The sequence below is a fragment of the Hemitrygon akajei genome, chromosome 8, assembly GCF_048418815.1.
Source record: "Hemitrygon akajei chromosome 8, sHemAka1.3, whole genome shotgun sequence".
In the NCBI taxonomy this organism is placed as follows: domain Eukaryota; kingdom Metazoa; phylum Chordata; class Chondrichthyes; order Myliobatiformes; family Dasyatidae; genus Hemitrygon; species Hemitrygon akajei.
This window is the reverse complement of record NC_133131.1, coordinates 20,699,172-20,721,293: the sequence shown is the minus strand read 5'-3', so window position 1 is coordinate 20,721,293 and position 22,122 is coordinate 20,699,172. Positions and strand designations below refer to the sequence as shown.

General features: G+C 38.3%; 1 protein-coding gene across 3 annotated transcripts in view; it reads left to right on the top strand.

Moving 5' to 3' along the window:
• ssh2a (slingshot protein phosphatase 2a) overlaps positions 1–22,122 on the top strand; it is a 155,144-nt gene that overhangs the window by 90,560 nt on the left and 42,462 nt on the right. For all 3 annotated transcript variants that reach the window (XM_073053408.1, XM_073053407.1, XM_073053406.1), the window contains one exon: positions 20,427–20,530. In XM_073053408.1, the coding sequence (XP_072909509.1) occupies positions 20,427–20,530 (104 nt within the window). The remainder of the gene's footprint in view (positions 1–20,426; positions 20,531–22,122) is intronic.

Sequence of the window (22,122 nt, the reverse complement as noted above, 5' to 3'; positions counted from 1 at the left end):
TTACAGCTGAACAAAGGGAACTATGGAGCTATGAGGGAGGACCTGGCCAAGGTTCAATGGAACAATACCCTAGCAGGGAAGACAGTGGAACAAAAATGGCAGGTATATCTGGGAATAATGCTGAAGGTGCAGGGTCGGTTCATTCCAAAGAGGAAGAAAGATCCTAAGGGGAGTAAGGGACGGCCGTGGCTGATGAGGGAAGTAAAGGGCAGTATAAAAATAAAAGAGAAGAAGTATAATATAGCAAAGATGAGTGGGAAACCGGAGGACTGGGAAGCTTTTAAAGAGCAACAGAAGATAACAAAAAAGGCAATATGCCAAGAAAAAATGAGGTACGAAGGTAAACTAGCCAAGAATATAAAGGAGGATAGTAAAAGCTTTTTTAGGTATGTGAATAGCAAAAAAATAGTTAAGACCAAAATTGGGCCATTGAAGACAGAAACGGGTGAATTTATTATGGGGAACAAGGAAATGGCAGATGAGTTGAACAGGTACTTTGGATCTGTCTTCACTAGGGAAGACACAAACAATCTCCCAGATGTAATAGTGGCCAAAGGAACTAGAGTAAAGGATGAACTGAAGGAAATTTATATTAGGCAAGAAACGGTGTTGGATAGACTGTTGAGTCTGAAAGCTGATAAGTCCTCGGGACCTGATGGTCTGCATCCCAGGGTACTTAAAGAGGTGGTTTTAGAAATCATGGACGCATTGGTAATCATTTTCCAATGTACTATAGATTCAGGAACAGTTCCTGCTGATTGGAGGGTGGCTAATGTCCCATTTTTCAAGAAAGGAGGGAGAGAGAAAACGGAATTATAGACCGGTTAGCCTGACGTCAGTGGTGGGAAAGATACTGGAGTCAATTATAAAAGAGGAAATTATGACACATTTGGATAGCAGTAAAAGGATCAGTCCGAGTCAGCATGGATTTATGAAGGGAAAATCATGCTTGACTAATCTTCTGGAGTTTTTTGAGGATGTAACTATTAAAATGGACAAGGGAGAGCCAGTGGATGTAGTGTACCTGGACTTCCAGAAAGCTTTTGATAAAGTCCCACATAGGAGATTAGTGGGCGAAATTAGGGCACATGGTATTGGGGGCAGAGTACTGACATGGATTGAAAATTGGCTGGCTGACAGGAAACAAAGAGTAGTGATTAACGGGTCCCTTTCGGAATGGCAGGCTGTGACCAGTGGGGTACCGCAAGGTTCAATGCTGGGACCGCAGCTGTTTACAATATATATTGATGATTTAGATGAAGGGATTAAAAGTAACATTAGCAAATTTGCTGATGACACAAAGCTGGGTGGCAGTGTGAAATGTCAGGAGGATGTTATGAGAATGCAGGGTGACTTGGACAGGTTGGGTGAGTGGGCAAATGTATGGCAGATGCAGTTTAATGTGGATAAGTGTGAGGTTATCCACTTTGGTGGCAAGAACAGGAAGGCAGATTACTATCTAAATGGAGTCAAGTTAGGAAAAGGGGAGGTACAATGAGATCTAGGTGTTCTTGTACATCAGTCAATGAAAGCAAGCATGTAGGTACAGCAGGCAGTGAAGAAAGCTAATGGCATGCTGGCTTTTATAACAAGAGGAATTGAGTATAGGAGTAAAGAGGTCCTTCTGCAGCTGTACAGGGCCCTGGTGAGACCCCACCTGGAGTATTGTGTGCAGTTTTGGTCTCCAAATTTGAGGAAGGACATTCTTGCTATTGAGGGAGTGCAGCGTAGGTTCACAAGGTTAATTCCCGGAATGGCAGGACTGTCATATATTGAAAGATTGGAGTGACTGGGCTTGTACACACTGGAATTTAGAAGGATGAGAGGGGATCTGATTGAAACATATAAGATTATTAAGGGATTGGACACACTGGAGGCAGGAAGCATGTTCCCGCTGATGGGTGAGTCCAGAACTAGAGGCCACAGTTTAAGAATAAGGGGTATTTAGAACAGAGATGCGGAAAAACTTTTTCACCCAGAGAGTGGTGGATATGTGGAATGCTCTGCCCCAGAAGGCAGTGGAGGCCAAGTCTCTGGATGCATTCAAGAGAGAGTTAGATAGAGCTCTTATAGATAGCGGGGTCAAGGGATATGGGGAGAGGGCAGGAACGGGGTACTGATTGTGTATGATCAGCCATGATCACAGTGAATGGCAGTGCTGGCTAGAAGGGCCGAATGGCCTACTCCTGCACCTACTGTCTATTGTCTATAATTATAATGACCAGTTAATTACTTTGGAAGTATTGCCCATTATCCAAATAGCTATGTATTGGCAACAGTATGGTCCTAACCTAATGAAAGACTTAAATGGCCATTTTTTTGGTGCTCTTGAGTCAGGACATTTATAATAGCACCCTACTACTGATTAAATTTTCTCATTCTTTGATTAGGCAGGTTTTATTTTTATCATAATTAATTTGAACTTGAAGTTCTTTTATTTGTTTTGATTGCAATCCAGGCATTGGATTTGGATCAGTAGTAACAACCTTGCAATAGAATCAAGTAGTCATGGCTTCAAAAAAAATCTCAATGTGTAATCTGGCATGAATACTTTGCATACATTTTTGGGATTATTCAAGGCAACATTCTCTGCAACTAATGGAAGAAAAACTTGGTTGTTATTCTCTTTTCCTAAGCAGTATTTTTTCCTTAACATTAAGTCATTGTCGCTATCATCTTTCTGGGATCCAGGTATGTGCAAGCTACACCAGTGTTGAGAATCTCTTGAGATCTTGAAAGGCACTTTGTAAATGCATTTTGTTTTTGTTCATTAGTGCCCTCTCAGTAACCTAGATTTACATAGAAGCATTTGATATCTATTTATGTCACCAGCATCTGATATCCATATTTTGCACAGCTAGCTACCACCACCAGAGTGGGTTGGATAGTGTAATTAAACATGTGAGCTGAAAACATGTTGTAATTCTTGACACCTGCTAAAACATGATTTTGCAATGTCCCTTCTATGTGTTCTGTGGTATTATGTTATTGTTCTGTCAATATATACTTATTGTAGTGTAGAAATGTCTAGGTATGGCTTCAGTCTCATTCTTCTTGCTGTGAGTCTCAAATTTCTGATCTTTATTACATGATTTTGACACAGATGTGTAACCTCTAACAATTTAATTCTTTTATTCCTTCAATTTTTGGCGATAGTGCTTTCAGTTCCTTTTTGTCAGTACGCAACTGGTCCTTGTTTAAGTTTCTGCTGGGCCAGGAGATAGCTGGAATTCAAGAAGTTGGCCTTCTCTATCCAGCAGTATGAGAAGTGCATACGCTTGGGAGAAAGTTGCTGGTGCAAGTTCTGAGCTTACAGATCTTATGTTGAGTTGTTTCATTGACATTGCCTGTTCAGATATACATAAAGAACATGCCTCTGAACTTAAATCTTCAGTTTAGCATTAAGAAAAGCTGAACCTGAAATCATGCTATTCTCCCTTCAGATTAAGAGCAAAGGAATGAATTCTTGTATAACATATTTACATATGTTTAAAGGATGACCACTTTACAACATACTGACACATGAATGTTTCTATAATGGTGAAGTTTTGGAATTTTTATTGCATTTGGAACTAACATCAGTCCATCTGTGATTGAAGTTATTATAGCATGTTTTTATCTGTTTGACCTACTTTAGTACTAATGGGCGTTTTGACTTGTGGGCTGCATCAGTGCAGATTTTATCTGCACTTTCTTTGCTTTGCCAGAGTATTTTGCTTGTAGTGTACATGTTGCTGATATTTAAAAGAAGTCTGTACTAATCTAGTGTTCTGAATGTGATGGAACATTATTAACTGACATGCCCTTGGGTCTTGAACATTAAATAATGATCCAACTGTTGAATGGAACTGATCATGTTCCTGTTGCGTCTCAGAGTTTTATATTCCAAAAGTGATCCATTGATTGTAACCTTTGGTGATGGTTTGGTATAAAATTGGTGGCCAATTTCTTCACAGTGCGTGATCCCATTAACATCAAAAGAAGGAAGGGTGAGGTTCTTTAATATGATTCTTCAAAGAATAACATAGGCATGGTAATCCAAAGACACATAAAAATTAATATAATAGGTACAAATTTAAGTAGATATTTTATCGAAAAGATGAAAATTTCAATCATTTAGTTTGCCCCCTATATTGTGCTTCTGTCCAGGGATTGAGTACATAATTAGCCTTAGATCTAAATGCTTCCTATTCAGCCAGACTGATATCAATAAAGACTGATAATGAGAAGGTGAATTGATGTGTTTTTAGTAAATCAACATCTATAGTACTTTGGTTAGATTACAGCTGGGGTATTGTGTGACATGCTGGTTGCCATGCCATAGGACATGTATGATGGCATTGAAAGTGCAGAGCAGATTTATCAAGATATTGCTTCGGATGGAACACGTCAGTTGCAAAGTAATTGGTTAGGCTGAATTTTTTTACTTGGGGTGGAGGACGCTAAGGGGAATCTGATAGAAATACACTAACTTGAAGGGCAAAGGTACTTTTTTCTGTAACAGACACATCTAGAAGCAGAGGGCATAGTTTTAAAGTGAAGGGAATCTGAGGAATTTTTAAGTCTTTCATCCAGAAGGTGATTGTAATCTGGAGCACACTGACTGAGGAGGTAGTGGAGGCAGGTATTCTCATACCATATTAAAAACTACCTAATTTGTGTATTTGAATAGCTAAATCTATGGCCTGAGTACTGGTAAATGGGATTAGTATAGATCAGGACTCGAAGCTTGCAGTGGTGTAGTGAGCTAAGGACGGTTAGTGCTGTATGACCCTAACTTCATGAACCTTGATATCTCACCCTTTTATTCTTTTTCAGCGAATTATTTTCATTTCTCTTATTAAAGAATAACAGTGAAAGTCTGTTAGACAAAATTTTACAATTGGAATGGTACAAACACAGGTCATACAGGGCATTCTGCATTGAAAACTGCCTTTCTGGATGCCAGCGCTTCATAGATGGTAGCATTGTGAGGAAGCTGCTGCCATCTTGTAGCAACTTCAAAGATTGAAAGACCTTGGTCCCTCTTCATTTGGCATTTGCAGTATTCTTTACAGTGGGTCAGAAACAGCAGTGGCTTCCAAAGTGCAGGGATTTGTTTTTACAGCAGATTCAGGGTAAACTTGGCTTTGTCTTGTTTGATAATCAATTTTTAAATTGCACACTTCCAGCTGCCAGTTAATGGACATGGAATCTGTACATTAGATTACCCAGGGAATAAGTGGTGCTGCTGCATTGCAAATCCATTCTAAAATCTCTTTGCCACTTTGGAGCATGTCAGAATCTCCAGAGATGGTAGTATTGACTTATTAATCCAGCTGTAGAGATGCTTCAGTGCTTGAGATGCTGTTTAAGAAAACGTGCCTGATTGGTTTGAGTTTCATGTTTGAATGATGTTTCTGCAGGATGATGGCTATGCCTTAAGTATTGTACAACTGGCGTACGCAGTACCCCTGGGCTAGTTTTAATGATTAATCTGGCAATGGAAAACATGCAGTGGTAGTCACCATTTGTTTTCTGGTGTTTTTGTGCCTTGTTGGTGAGGTGGCTTTGCATTTGTTAGCACATGATTTGAAAACATTGGATAACTGAAAATGAAATGCCGAGTTGTTAACTGTATACTACACAACTTTTAAATGTTGTTGGAATTACTCGGGTGGGATGATTGATTCCATAGCAAAATCAGTCTGGACAGCCATGGTCCCAACATTACTTGACCTTCACACTTATGAAGGTTTTTGTGTCTGTATGAATCAGTGTAAATAAATTAAATTCATTGCACAGTTTGGTTTATACAGCCTGGTTCTCAATTGACAATAGATTCTTTAATCATCCACAAATTATTCTAATATTTGTTTTATTTTCTTGAATAGCTGCTTTCTCAAGAGTTGAGATTTAACAAATTAAAGTAGCAAGATGACTTCCCCCAACCTTTATTTTTCTTCATTTTAGGCAATGTTATGATGCTTCCTTGGCTACTACTATGGAGAATGCTCACTTTCTGTTATTTTCTTCATTTTTAATTCAGGGTTTTTTTCCAATCTTGGAGTATTCACGAACTATGACAGTTCCACAAAGATAAATTCTGTCATATGGCCGTTGAAGCTGTTGGTTGCCAGTGGTTTATTTCATGGAAACATCTGTATTAATTCATAATTTTAAAAAGTACACTTTTGTGTAATATTTAGGTCCATTTCCATCCTTGGTAGTGGCATTAAACAAAAATATACTGTGTATTGTCTGAGTGAATTTGAGTCAATATTTTCCTTGGGAGAGCAGGCTGGGTTCCATGACTGTTTTTCATACTTTCTCAAAATTTTGTCTGAGTAACAACTATTTGTAAACCACGTCTTAAACATTTAACATTAAAACTAGAGGACTGAACAGAAGCATTATGAAACACAATTTGATTGTTTATGACTGAAGGATAATTTTTCTGAGGCGTATTGAAGAGGGTAGGGTCAGGGAAGTAGGATATTGACACAGTCATCAGTCATGAAACATTAAAGTACCCAATGCTTGAGACTAGAATTGGGTGAGGAATGGTTTCTGTGCTTATTATAGGACATGGAAGAAATCAGACCTGGTGAGGACAAAAACCAAACAATGACTTAAGTATAAGGATATAATTTTTAAAACTGCTAAGTGGGAGCCGTTGAATTGGGCAGGTAGGTTGGGGGGGGGGGGGGGTTACATGTGAACTATACATATGACAAATGGGAGCTGTCTGTTTGGATTTCCAGTTCAACATGAAAACAGGTAAAACTAGAGCTACATTTTGGACCGGGCAAAGCACAGTAAAATACCTTTTTTTCCCCAATAACCTTTAGATTTGTGATTGTTATTTGGTTAATCAATTTTGAAAATACATGCATGCTGTAGGTATTGTTGGAAACAAGTGAATAACGAGCTCAGACAATCTCAGCCTCTTTTGAATGTGCAATTTAGTAGTTTCAAGTGAGATTGAAGGTTTCTTTAATATGTAGTGATTTTTTTTTTGCCTCTGAGTTTCAATAATAGCAAATTAGAACTTTTAGAATAATTTTATTTACTTAGTAATCTAGAATTTAATTTCCTGATAATGTACTAACATAATTGGCATGCATCCTTTCGGCCTCACTTACTGGAAATGACATAGCACAAGTGAAAGAGGCTAATTTATCAATGCCTTAAGCCTAAGTTTAGTTTTTATTTGCTTGTGTTCTTGAGTAAAGCTTTTTCCATTGCAGGGAAGTCTGTCAGTTTGAATTGCAATTACTTATTATAGGTAACCTAGGCAAGAAGTATTTAATCATTAAATGAATGTTGCTATGCTTAGATATCTTTGTACTGACAATATTGACAGCATTCAGTATTGTATTTCCTGGTGTATTGTTTTGATTGCATATTTTATGCACTGACTTTTCAAGTCACAGTTAATAGCAGAGGTTGTATCTTTTTATAACAAAGAATATTGTTGTATGTATGCCTGTAAAATTTAAGTTTGACTTCCATAATGGAAAGATTTTAAGATTTATGCATTAATATGATAACTTAATATAGTTAATGGGTTACATGCAAATATCTTGAATGACACTAGAAAGTCAGGCACTTAACCTTTGGAAACACTGTGCTACCAGTTATGAATAATAATACATCTTCACACTAACCTTCTCTTAGATGGTTGCTAGTCTTGCCAAATCCAGCATGTAGTTGTAAACCTTTGCACAATTCTGGTCTCCAAATAAAAGTCAGATTTGACTGACTAATGTCATAAGATCGGTTTCAGCACATCTTTTTGTAAATTGCAAGTACTCAGCAGTGCTATGTGAGATTGAATGCTCTGGAAATACAAGTGACTGTTTTCAGCTTGTTTCACACTTCTGAGTGGCTTTAAATGTTGTGCTGTCACCATGTCTCTGTGATCTCTACATATTTGCTCTGCATTATGTCCTTTCATTATAGCAACTTCCAGGATGAGGGGAATGACATTCTGTTCATTTTGGAATTTATTATCAAAGGATGTTCCCTTGACTGGTTAAAATCCACTGCATTCTTATTGAACCATTATCTATCAACCAACCACTTTTTGGCAAGCTGTGTAACGAATTTAGCAGTCTTGGACCACCTACCCCAAAATAGAAAAGCAAAGTAACCTGCCAAATTTGAGACATTTGGGACCAACTTCTGTTGACGGTTTCTGTAACAATTGCTTGTTTTACGTGAACGGGTTGTTAGCCCATTGCACAACCCCCAACTTGGAGGACCAGGGGTTTTCTGTCGGGGTCACCTTCCCCTAGGTGATGGCATTTCCATGCTAACAATGGCATTTCCATGCTAACGAGCTCCACCTGCCCGAGTTTGAAATCAGAGTTTACCCTCTCCTAGATAGGCTGCCATCCAAGGCTAACGAGTCCTATCTACCCGGGTTTGGAATCGGAGTTCCTTCTCCTAGGCTTTGTTGGTTTGCGGCACCTTCTTCCATATTATCCGATGCACCCCTCACACGAGGGATCCCCCATCCACCACGCAGGGGACGCGCCTCAACGCCGTATAGCCCCAGCGCGAGGAGATCATGCATTGACCAGATAGCTACACTTACAGTCATTGTGGAGCAGACAATAGAATGGCAAACTCCACTATATGTGTGTTTTATTGATTTTGAGAAGGCATTTGACAGCCTCGACAGAAAGTCAATGTGGAGCATCTTACGACACTATGGTGTACCGGAAGAGATGGTGAATATCATCGAACAGCTTTATGATGGCTTCTCATGCAGGGTCATCCATGATGGGAGACTGTCCGAAGAGTTCCTGGTCACTACTGGAGTCAGACAGGGATGCCTGCTGCCGCCTCTACTTTTTCTTCTGGTACTCAACCGGGCTACAAGAACAGTCTATGCTGACTCAGAGAGAGGCATCCAGTGGACGTTAACAGGGAAATTGGAAGACCTGGCATTTGCAGATTATCTCGCTCTTCTCTCACACCGGCTTCAAGATATGCAGAAGAAAGTAGATTCCTTGGGAGAGACCTCACAGCGAGTAAAAGACCAAAGTTCTACGCATTAATAACAAACAAGAGGAGCCATTACGGATTGAAGGACAAATAGTTGAAGATGTAGACAAATTCACCTATCTCGGAAGCAAAATCAGTAAATCATGAGGTACAGATGAGGACAACAGAGCAAGGATCGGAAAAGCCCAGCATGCCTTCACAACCCTGCAACCTGTTTGGAGATCTACGGCCATCTCTGTCAAAACTAAGCTCCGTATATTCAGCTCCAATGTGAAAGCCATCCTGCTGTATGGATCCGAAACATGGAGAATCACTAACACCAGCTGCAACAAGATCCAGACCTTTCTCAACAAATGCCTCCGGCAGATCCTCCGCCTCAAGTGGTACCACAGAGTGTCAAACCTGGACCTATGGAGGAGAGCAAACCAAGAGCCCATTGTATTCCAGATAAGGAGGAGGAAGTGGAGATGGGTTGGCCACAACTTGAGGAAGAGCCAGTCGAATGTCACTCGACAATCACTCGAATGGAATCCACAAGGGAAGAGAAGAAGAGGTCGCCCAAAGCAAACCTGGAGGCGTAGGCTTTTGGATGAACTGAAAGCCACCGACCAAACTTGGGAGACTGCAAAAACATCTGCTAGAGATCGCAGGAAGTGGAGGACTTTTGTTGAGGCCCTGTGCTCCATAAGGAGTGAAAAGGATTAAAGGGACCAACTTCGAAAAACAGAACCAGTCATTTATACACCCCCAAATAAATTAGAGTTAAGGGACACCGGTGAGGGTTGGGATTTTCTGAAATAATTTGTAGATTGAAATTATAGAGATTGTGGGCATAAGTATCCTATGGAAAAGTGCAAACTGTGCACTAGATTTTTAGTTTAAATATAGGTCTGCAGTACCAACATTATTTTGGTCAGTAGTTTGATGGACTGCCAGTTGCTGAACTTGGAATTGTATTTACAGTAATGCTGAACTTGGAGTTTACAGTTACACTGCCTTATCTGCTATCTAGAAAATGTTGGAAAGGGATCAATGACTTGACAAAAAGTAGGGAGAACAACGATTGTAACAGAAAAGTGACAAAAAAAATTGCCTCATTACTACTATTCCTGGGATAATTTGTCTTTCAGACACAGGAATATTCAGCATATATTCAGAAATACAGTTCTTATGCTGTAGAACTATATATAGTCAGTCTGGTCTAGATGAACATGGCATAGACCAGCAGACTGACTGACTGAATGATGAGATTTGAAATATAAGTTAACCTGTGTGTGTGTGTGTGTGTGTAAGTTGTTAATACAATTTGAAAGAGTTAAATAGGCCATTATTAACAAAGAGTTAAATAGATAAATTGGGTCATGCTTTTCATGGATGATGTTCCCATGTGCAAGTTACTAAAATAGCAAATGTTCAAGGGAGTCTTTTTGCTTCTGAATCTGGAGAATTTTTGTCTGTATTGCAATGTCCTAGTTGGCTGGCCTCAACTATATTAGCTAGAACATTCCTCAATTTCTTTATGAAAAAACAGTAACAGCAATGTTGCAACTTACAGCATAAATTCCATTATTTATCAAGTACCTGATGTATCATTAGACAGCATGAACATCAGTTTGAATTCTATAAACTACCACTGTGAAATGTTCTAATTAGTTCAATAAAGTTCTTCAGATCTATGCTGAGACAGATAGATATCTATTTAAATTTTTGCCTTTGTGATTTAGGATATCCTTTTAAATCTTTGATTAAATTTATGTTGTCATTCATACTCTACTAACTATTATTCTCTACATTTCAATGCCTAAATATTACATTCATTCCTCCTTGTCAATCTATTAACATTTTACTGTCATGTCTATTGATACAAATAATAATTTTTGCATAAATCAATATATTCTCTGTAACTTGACCAAGTATTTGCCAGGCAAAGTTAACAATATCCCACACTACCCTCTTGTGTTGTCTACTTTTGCTAAAGTGTCGTTCTGACATACAAAGCTTGTTTCCATGCTTTATTATTCTGTGACTCTATAGTGGTTAAATTGCAGTGGCTTCTCATCAAGAACTGTTCTATTCTTACACTCTAGTTGAATATTTTGTGACCTGGCAAACATTTTTTGTCCTTTTTTTTTAATCAATGGGAATGTAACCGAGTGTAGTATCCCTTGATTACTTTGATTGTCATTTTAATATTATTTGTAAAAATTTAGATAGTGATAATGCAGACTCGTGGTCTCTTTACTCCAGATGTCCTTTGGAAATAAGGATGACTTGTTCTGCTCTGGTTTTGTGGACTCTGAATTGGCTACTGAGGTCAAAGTGGGAAGTGCAACCTCTTCCACGGAAAGGGGTTTTTAAAAAAATGTCAGTGGGTAGCAGATAACTAGGTGTATCCTTTTTACCATTTATGTAGCATTTCTGTGTACATGGCAAGATGCCTGGTATTGGATAACACCTGCAGCTGAATGTTTACCACGAGATGCTGCACCACAACCTGTGGGAACTTGAGCTCCTCCTTGCTATATCTGCAGCATCAGTGTTCTGAGAGAAATTTGCTGTACCCTGACTTTCTGTGGGGTATAGTCCTATTTAAATTGTGAAGGAAATCAAATTAGACATTGCAGAGTGAACACTTCCATAGCAATATGAAACCTATTGCAGTTATGAACTTCGTTTAAAATCATGTGATCAGTTTGTCATTACTTAGAAGAAACATTGGTTTCCCTACTGTTTGTCACAGTTTAAATTTATGATTTAAAAAGACAAGCAACTGGTTAAACATAGAAACATAGAAAACCTACAGCACAATCAGGCCCTTCGGCCCACAGAGTTGTGCCAAACATGTCCCTGCCTTAGAAATTACTAGGCTTACCTACAGCCCTCTATTTTTCTAAGCTCCATGTACCTATCCAAAAGTCTCTTAAAAGACCCTATCGTATCCGCCTCCACCACCGTTGCCGGCAGCCCATTCCACGCACTCACCACTCTCTGAGTAAAAAAAAAACCTTACCCCTGACATCTCATCTGTACCTACTCCCCAGCTCCTTAAACCTGTGTTCTATTGTGGCAACCATTTCAGCCCTGGGAAAAAGCCTCTGACTATCCACATGATCAGTGTCTCTCATCATCTTATACACCTCTATCAGGTCACCTCTCATCCTCTGTCACTCCAAGGAGAAAAGGCCGAGTTCACTCAACCTATTCTCATAAGGCATGCTCCCCAATCCAGGCAACATCCTTGTAAATCTCCTCTGCACCCTTTCTATGGCTTCTCCATCCTTCCTGTAGTGAGGTGACCAGAACTGAGCACAGTACTCCAAGTGGGGTCCGATCAGGGTCCTATATAGCTGCAACATTACCTCTTGGCCCCTAAATTCAATTCCCCGATTGATGAAGGCCAATACACCATACGCCTTCTTAACCACAGAGTCAACCTGCACAACTGCTTTGAGCATCCTATGGACTCGGACCCCAAGATCCCTCTGATCCTCCACGCTGTCAATAGTCTTACCATTAATACTATATTCTGCCATCATATTTGACCTACCAAAATGAACCACCTCACACATATCTGGGTTGAACTCCATTTGCCACTTTTCAGCTCAGTTTTGCATCCTATCAATGTCCTGCTGTAACCTCTGATAGCCCTCCACACTATCCACAGCATCTCCAACCTTTGTGTCATCAGCAGACTTACTAACCCATCCCTCCACTTCCTCATCCAGGTCACGAGGAGTAGTGGTCCCAGAACAGATCCCTGAGGCACTCCACTGGTGACTGACCTCCATGCAGAATATGACCTGTCTACAACCATTCTTTGCCTTCTGTGGGCAAGCAAGTTCTGAATCCACAAAACAATGTCCCCTTGGATCCCATGCCTCCTTACTTTCTGAGTAAGGCTTGCATGGGGCACTTTATCAGATGCCTTGCTGAAATCCATATACACTACATCCTGCTCTTCTTTCATCAATGTGTTTAGTCACATCCTCAAAAGATTCAGTCAGGCTGATAAGGCATGACCTGCCCCGACAAAGCCATGCTGACTATTCCTAATCATATTGTACCTCTCCAAATGTTCAAATGGTAAACAGTAATCTGTGTTGATTGTATGTTATGGAAGTGGTGTGTGCTTCCAGTCTTTAGCTTTCTCTATTCATCTGCATTTTATACTTTGCCTTGGTTGTCTCAGGTTTTTGTGTATTTCTTTCTGGTGTTTATATTTGCTGCTTCAGGGCAGTGTCTAATAAAGGAAAGCTAGGAAGTTTGAGGAATAGAAATCGGATATCTTGGGTTGAATCCTAAACCTTCTAGTCTCTTTACTCCTCATCAAAAATGCAAATAGTTCTATGGTGTTCTACGAGTAAATTCAATTAAGTCATTGGGAAATGCCTTTCTTGTTAAGTGATCATTTGGTGCAAAACTTGAAGGGAAGAAAGAAAGTTTGAACTCTGAAATTTATACTGATTAGCATGTTAACAAATGCATTATTTAAGATCTTAAATTGTGCATTGTTCCAGACTTTGTTTCAGAATTGTTAGACCATATTCTAAAGTTATTTTTAAAAAATATTTACGTGTTAAAAAATCTTGTCTAGATCTTTTGTTTTCATCTATATTGGACACGTGATTTATATTTCTCTGGTCTTTATCTGTTTCAGTCCTTGCACCTGAGAAACCTTTTCTGAAAACTATTAATTCAATTTAAAAATCACTGGATAACTTTAGTTTATGAATTTAGTAAGCCTCTGTGTTTGAATTTTCCTTTTTACTGATGGATTTCCTTGATGCCAACTCCCGAGTAGGATGAATGCAGATGTGTTTCAGTGAGATTAAAGAGGCTGTTCTCATTTACTCTTGAGTGGTATCTGTTTGCCTGAAAGCCTGATTGTGAAATTGTTAATAATAGCTGCTTTCAGAGAATTGGCTTTGACATGCTGCTGTACAATGACCTTTTTTAAAAAAAAAGTATAAAATGAAGGTGAAAATTGAATAGGTACACTTAAAAGAGCAGTAAATTAATTGCAATTAAATAAGTGCATTTCATTCGTTCTTTGAGACAGACAAAATAGTTTTTTGACATGGATTTCATCACTTTACCTAATCTGTAGTCTTAGTTTTATTAATGTACAGCAAGTTGAAGTGTAGACACAGACAAACAGATTTTTGCTTTGTTCACATGAACCACACAAACTGCGCAATGGATCAAATAAAAAAAAAACAGTAGCTTTTCATCCCTTAAATATAGCCACCAATCATCTGATAGTTTGAAAGCTTTAAAGCCCAGGGGGTTCTTGACAGGGCAAAGAGGTTTAGCACAAATTGCATTGAAACCATGCCAATTCATGTTGAATTTATGAACTTCCCTTTCTGCTCATTTCCATAATTGTGTGTGCAGTAAACAAGTTCCATGTTCTGTATTTTGGCAGATTTTGTTCCTGTGATTGACTTGTTTATTATTATCACATTTGTATACTTTAGTTTATTAAATTCTGTAGATTTGTAAGAACTGACTTGAAAAACAAGTATTCAAGCATCATTTTAACAAAGAGTATAAAGGTGAACAAATAGTTATTCCAATTTATAATAAGTTACCACAAACTACTCCTGTTGCTTGGTTGCTTTATTCCAGATAAATCTGGTTGACTTAAATTTTCCTAACTGATCTGGTAGCATTGGAACTAATCTCTGAACCATGAAAATGGGTATCTGAAGCATTATTCCAATACAATAATCATTACAATAGCTATATGCTTAGAGGGAGGACACTTGCTTTATCAAATGCATTCAAGAGATTAAATGGGCACTAGCATGCTAGAGCCTTTTAAGACTAAGAAGTCTGTCCTCCCCAGTTCGAACTATCTGACTCCAAACATGCATCAATATATTGTGTGAATGCCATCGTCATATGGACTGCTGCAATTCAAGGCAGAGGCTTGGGTCTCCTCAATTGGGATGGCTAATAAAGTTTAATCTTGGTTACAATATATGTATTCTGTGAAAAGTGGCAGCTGAGTGACTTCTATGTTAATAATCAGGTTTTGGATTTGAATGCTTATTTTTGACTGGTATCCTCATTCCTTGAGTGGTTTCACTAAGATATTAGTGTCAATGTTTTTCAATTTTCTGACAAAACAAGATTTCATTCATTTCCAGCACAATTCTTGTATTTGGAGTTTATACCATTCTGGAATTGCTTCAGGGAATTTGAATCAGTTTAGTGCTATGAGTCATTAAGGAGAGTAACTTGGTGCTTAAATTATCATGGAGTTCTCTGGTATTATTTCCTGGAGAGGAATTTTTGTTCAGTGTGCACTGCCATTTTGGTATACTATTACCTTAAGTGTATAAAGTGGATGATGATTAACACAATCACAACTGAAATATTGGGGTAAGATCTGCATATAGGCTTTGCTATCCTTAGAAGAATAGCTTGATATTGTCCAAACTTGGCAGTGCTTTGGGACCAAGACCAAGTCCCATTTGTAAGGAGTGGAAAATGTCTACATGTGATTTTTTTTTTAAATGGAAGAACTTGTACGCCATATACCACATTACCTGGTGGCCAGGAGGTCCAGTGTGATTGAAGATTAGTCTTCTCTTTTACAAACCCCATTTCCAGAAAAGTTGGGATATTTTCCAAAATGCAATAAAAACAAAAATCTGTGATATGTTAATTCACGTGAACCTTTATTTAACTGACAAAAGTACAAAGAAAAGATTTTCAATAGTTTTACTGACCAACTTAATTGTATTTTGTAAATATACACAAATTTAGAATTTGATGGCTGCATCACACTCAACAAAAGTTGGGACAGAGTTAAAATAAGATTGAAAAGTGCACAGAATATTCAAGTAACACCGGTTTGGAAGACTCCACATTAAGCAGGCTAATTGGTAGCAGGTGAGGTATCATGACTGGATATAAAAGTAGCGTCCATCAAAGGCTCAGTCTTTGCGAGCAAGGATGGGTTGTGGCTCACCCCTTTGTGCCAAAATTCGTGAGAGAATTGTTAGTCAGTTCAAAAGGAACATTTCCCAGTGCAAGATTGCAGAGAATTTAGGTCTTTCAACATCTACAGTACAATGATATTGTGAAAAGATTCAGAGAATTCAGAGACATCTCAGTGCGTAAAGGGCAAGGTCGGAAACCACTGTTGAATGTGCATGATCTTTGAGACCTCAGGCGGCACTGCCTAAGAAACCATCATGCTACTGTGACAATTATAGCCACCTGGGCTCGGGAGTACTTCGGAAAACCATTGTCACTTAACACAGTCTGTCGCTGCATCCAGAAATGCAACTTGAAACTGTATTACGCAAGGAGGAAGCCATTCATCAACTCTATGCAGAAACGCTGGCGAGTTCTCTGGGCCCGAGCTAATCTCAGATAGACCGAAAGACTGTGGAACCGTGTGTTGTGGTCAGATGAGTCCACATTTCAGCTAGTTTTCGGAAAAAACGGGCGTCGAGTTCTCCATGCCAAAGATGAAAACAACCATCCTGATTGTTATCAGCGAAAGATGCAAAAGCCAGCATCTGTGATGGTATGGGGGTGCATCAGTGCCCACAGCATGGGTGAGTTGCAATTATGTGAAGGTACCATTGACTCTGAGGCGTATATTAGGATTTTAGAGAGACATATGTTGCCATCAAGGCGATGTCTCTTCCCGGGACATCCATGCTTATTTCAGCAGGACAACGCCAGACCACATTCTGCACGGGCTACAACAGCGTAGCTCTGTAGACACAGAGTGTGTATGCTTGACTGGCCTGCTGCCAGTCCAGATCTATCTCCTATTGAAAATGTATGGCGCATCATGAAGAGAATCAGACAACGGAGATCACGTACTGTTGAGCAGCTGAAGTCTTATATCAAGCAAGAATGGACAAAATTTCCAATTGCAAATCTACTACAATTAGTATCCTCAGTTCCAATACGATTAAAAAGTGTTATTAAAAGGAAAGGTGATGTAACACAATGGTAAACATGCCTCTGTCCCAACTTTTGTTGAGTGTGTTGCAGCTATCAAATTCTAAATTTGTGTATATTTACAAAATACAATTAAGTTGGTCAGTAAAACTATTGAAAATCTTTTCTTTGTACTTTTGTCAGTTAAATGAAGGTTCACGTGAATTAACATATCACAGATTTTTGTTTTGCATTTTGGAAAATATCCCAACTTTTCTGGAAATGGGGTTTGTACTTTGCACTCGCTTGCACACACACATCCTTTAAGTACAAATGAACACAAACCTTGGAACAAACATGGTCTTGGAACAAACATGGTCTTGTCTGCATCCTCTTGGCCCTTTCATCTTGGAATGATCGCTCTCCTTCCCTACAAAGCCCCCTCAACCCCTCATCACACGAGCATTGCAACCACAAAACTTAAGAATTGCTTTTCTCTATAGTGGTCAGAAAGAGGTTGATTTTTAAATATGGTAGAACTTCTCAATTATCTACCCATATACTCTAGCTTGTTGGGGTGAGCAGAATCCAGGGACACATGCTTGGCAATGTAAAATCTGTTAATAGAAGAATAGGTCCCTTTTCGATTTTCCTGCAAATTCATAACTCTAATATTACTGATTTAGCTCTGATTTCAAATATATTTTCTTGTTTGGAACATTGTAGGATGATTCAATTGTGTCTGAATGGTAAATTAGAGAAGTTTCCTTTGGTGAAGGAATATTGAATAGGAGAAACCCTAAATTTAAATCATTATTGGCTTAGTTAAGTTTTGGTGGGACAAGATATTTCTTCACAGAAAGCGAAAGAGCCTGTAACTTCCTTTTTCCTAAAAGAATGTGGCATTTATTAACATGCCTTTTATGGTAGGAAGGAAAAAATAAAATGGGTAGTTTTTCCAAGTAGCTGGTATTGGATCATATTCCTTCTTCTTCAAAGCTGTTCTAGGCCAGACAGATTTGTCAAACTATGAAAAATAATTGACTCCATTTTTAATATTGTTTTAACTTTTGCCGAAAATTTCCTTGTCATAAGGAGCTAAACCATATTACTGTCGTGCACACCTATATGAAATTCAGCCATTTGCCAGTTTGCTGAAACTTATTTTGGAGAGCACAACTATCTTTCGAAATAGTATATATACGGGAACTCTGTAAGACTGGAAGGAAATGAAACCTGTTATGACGTCAAAGCTTGAAGCTGTCAGTTACATTTCATTATAATTTAAATTTTAGAATTGACATTGCAGTATTATGATTTGCCAGAGATCTCAAAGGTTTATTGTAATGTGATGTTATACTTTATTGGATCTAAGTGAATTTAATAATCAAACTTAAAATTTGGGAGCTATGCTGTTACGAAAAAGAACAGAAATTCTCATTTCCTTTGTCTCTAGTCATTGTGATTCCCATTTCCCACTTTCTCAATCTCTGTAATTTCTTAATATATCAGGAAATGTTGAGTTCCAAGAACCACTCAGTTGATTTAGTACCAAAATTTTTAATATTATTTTGGTTTTGCTAATATTTTTGTTCAAATTATTATAAGGTACGATTTATAAAGCATTTTAATATAATTGTTCCTGTTTCAATTATGTAAAAATTAAACTTTTCATCAGCTGGACAACTTGGTTTTAAGTACTACATTTATAATTGTCTTTGAAGGTGGTTTGGCTTTATTTATTGATAAGTCAGAGTTTGACATTGCTACTATATTATCAGCTCAGTAAATATCAATTTGCAAGAAATAACCATATAACATATAACCATATACCAATTACAGCACGGAAACAGGCCAACTCGGCCCTTCTAGTCTGTGCTGAACGCTTACTCTCACCTAGTCCCACCTACCATAACCCTCCATTCCTTTCCTGTCCATATACCTATCCAATTTTTTTTAAATGACAGTATCGAATCTGCTTCCAGCACTTCTACTGGTACCACTCTCTGAGTAAAGAAGTTCCCCCTCGTGTTACCCCTAAACTTTTGCCCCTTAACTCTGAACTCATGTCCTCTTGTTTGAATCTCCCCTACTCTCAATGGAAAAAAGCCTATCCACGTCAACTCTATCTATCCCCCTCATAATTTTAAATACCTCTATCAAGTCCCCCCTCAACCTTCTACGCTCCAAAGAATAACGAGCTAACTTGTTCAACCTTTCTCTGTAACTTAGGTGCTGAAACCCAGGTAACATTCTAGTAAATAAATGTGATATCTATGTCATTATTTACTTAAATCATTTTGTAATAAATTTCATCTTTGGTCAATTTCTAATAACCAACTATAATGACTCCTTCCTAGGTTTGGCACTGAATTTCTTATTGTGTGTCTGTGAATGGAATTCCTTGAAATAAATGCTGCACAAAGCTAGTTATTGTGCTTTAAACCTCATTAATATGCTCAAAGAAAAGATGACAATGGGCTGAATCAAATTGAACTAGGCCAGCCATTTGACCTTTAGCCTTTTCCATACTTCTGTGTTGCAGTGTAGATGCTTGCAAATATGAATCACATTTGACAAGTGCACTGCAGCTACTGCCACCTAGACGTCAGTGTATCCATTGCAACACACCCAAAATGCTGAAGGAACTCTGCAGATCAGGCTGCATCTATGGAAATGAATAAACAGTCAATGTTTCGGGCCAAGACCATTCATCCTGAAGAAGGGTCTCAGCCCAAAATGTCCGCTGTTTATTTATTTTCATAGATGTTGCCTGATCTGCTGAGTTCCTCCAGCATCTACAGAATCTGTTGTGCCAGTGTGTTCCTGCCCATTCTCGTCACAATGTTACAAATTCAGTTAGTTTGAAGTGTAATAGTGTTTTTGTTTCATTTAGTAAATAATGAAATGCACATCAAAAGAAATTTAAGAGCACCATTTTTCCATAAAACCATCAGGCATAGGATTAGGATTAGGCTATTTGGTGCATTGAATATCTCTACAATTCTACCAGTTTCCTTTCCCAATTCTGTTTTTATTGTAATACATTTCTGTTGTAACTTAATTATTCAGAATTTTAATGATACTGTGATATAGAAACTGTATGGATTCATGTTACAGTTTTTCTTGCAGTCTCTTTCAAATCTCGCCCAAGACTCCTTGTAATGATTTTGTCAAAGCAAAAGGATCAAATCTTTTGGGTTGATTTAGTTGATAATGTACTCAGTAGTGTATATATCAAAGCTAAAAACATCTTTTCTCTTACAGTTTTGTGCACATTTTTAAAGGAGATAGTTTAATATGGCTTCTCCTGTAAATGAAGAATCCATGCACTGTCTAAAGAGTAATATTGGGATTAGGGAGAAATTCTGCCTTTTATAAATAACACAAGTATTGCTGACAACTTGTCATTATTCATTGTAGTTACCTGTTTGCACCCACAGCTTATTTTAATCGGGTTAAGTTATTTGTTATGGTGTTAATAGTTTTTGTTAGTCTTACTTCAATTATCTTTCTTTTCGCAGCATAAGTGAGAGCTTCCTGACTGTAAAGGGTGCTGCTTTATTCCTGCCTCGAGGAAATGGCTCAACTGCATCTAGAGTCAATCATCGGCGCAATAAACATGCTGGTAAGGAAATTGGTGATCCATGTTTTTAGAGTGGAATTGTGGTGAAGCTGCATTTAAAAACAAACCCAAGCTGATGCAGTACTTTTCGTTGTTTCTTACAATGACAAAAAAGTGGTGATTTGTTACATGTCAGCTGTCTGAGAGCAATCCCATTAATTCTATTCCCGATCTCTTTATTTCTCTGTACACTTTACACCTTGCCTCTCATGTGCACTGATTTTATTTTTCTTGCCTGGTTCTTTTTGTTATTAACCTACACTAAGTGGTAATTTGCAGCAGCCAATTAACCTACTGGCACATTTTTGGGATGTGAGAGGAAAGTCGTTCATGTAAATTCTGTGTGCACACAGGACTGGAGATCAGAATCAATCCTGGGCCCCTAACACTGTGAGGCAGCAGCATTAACTGCTAGGTCAATGGTGCTGCAAGTTACTTCATTTGGAATGTATTGTTAAACTTCTGTCCAGTACTATTGTTGCGCTCTGCTTTCATGGAAGCTTTATGAATAACATCTAAGTATTTGAAAATAAAATAAATCCTAATTAATTGCATTTAACTTGCACATCGTGTGAAACTAATGTAGTGGAAGTGGTTTGAGTTGATTACATGTAAAGCTGTGTTTCGCAGGGTTGAAATAGAGAAGTAAATATGTACTTCTGCTTAAAATAGGGATACTGAGAATTTTGACTGCAGACATATACTATATGTATATGCTAATGAGTTTGCAAGATTTCTTCTTAATTTGGTTTCATCATTTCCCTGTATTAAAACATTGTAGATTAATGTAGATTAATCAAGAATTTTCCTTTGAAGGAATTTTGATAACTTGATAGTAAACTATGTTCAATTCAATCCTGTATATCACAGAACAGTACCTTGAAGCTTCATTGTCTGCATCCTCAGTCAATGTAGCATTCTATTTGTTTCACTTCAAGTTTTATGAGTATTATATCTGTTTTTGACAGGATTCCTTATAATTCGTGTAGGAATTTATTAAATGGGAACTGAATTTACCCCCTGAATCTGATCTGTATCTTAATTAGATCTTGGTTGATCTGTATCTACATCTCTTGAATCAGTTGGTATCTAAAATTCATTTGATCTTGGTCTTATATATTTAACACAAGACCATGTCTGATACATCATCATCATCATGTGGCGTGTCATATGATGTGGGCGATCATGGTGACCATGATTGTTCTTGGCAAATTTTTCTTGAGTAGTAGCTTGTCATTGCTGCCTTCTGGGCAGTACCTTTTACAAAACTGGTGAACCCAGCTATTATAAGTACTCTTCAGAGATTGCCTGGCATCAGTGATTACATTACCAGGACTAGGGTTGATATACACCAGTTGCTCATACAACCACCCACCACCACCTACCATGGCTTTGTGTGACCCTGATCGGGGGCCTAAGCAGGTGCTACACCTTGCCCAAGGATGATCTGCAGGCTAGTGGAGGAAAGGAGCGCTTTACACCCCCTTTGGTAGAGATGTATCTCCACCCCACCACCCATATCTTGTATATTTAACCCATGAAGATCATTTAAATATGCAAGATCAAGATCAATTGATTTTGGTCATGGCAATTAT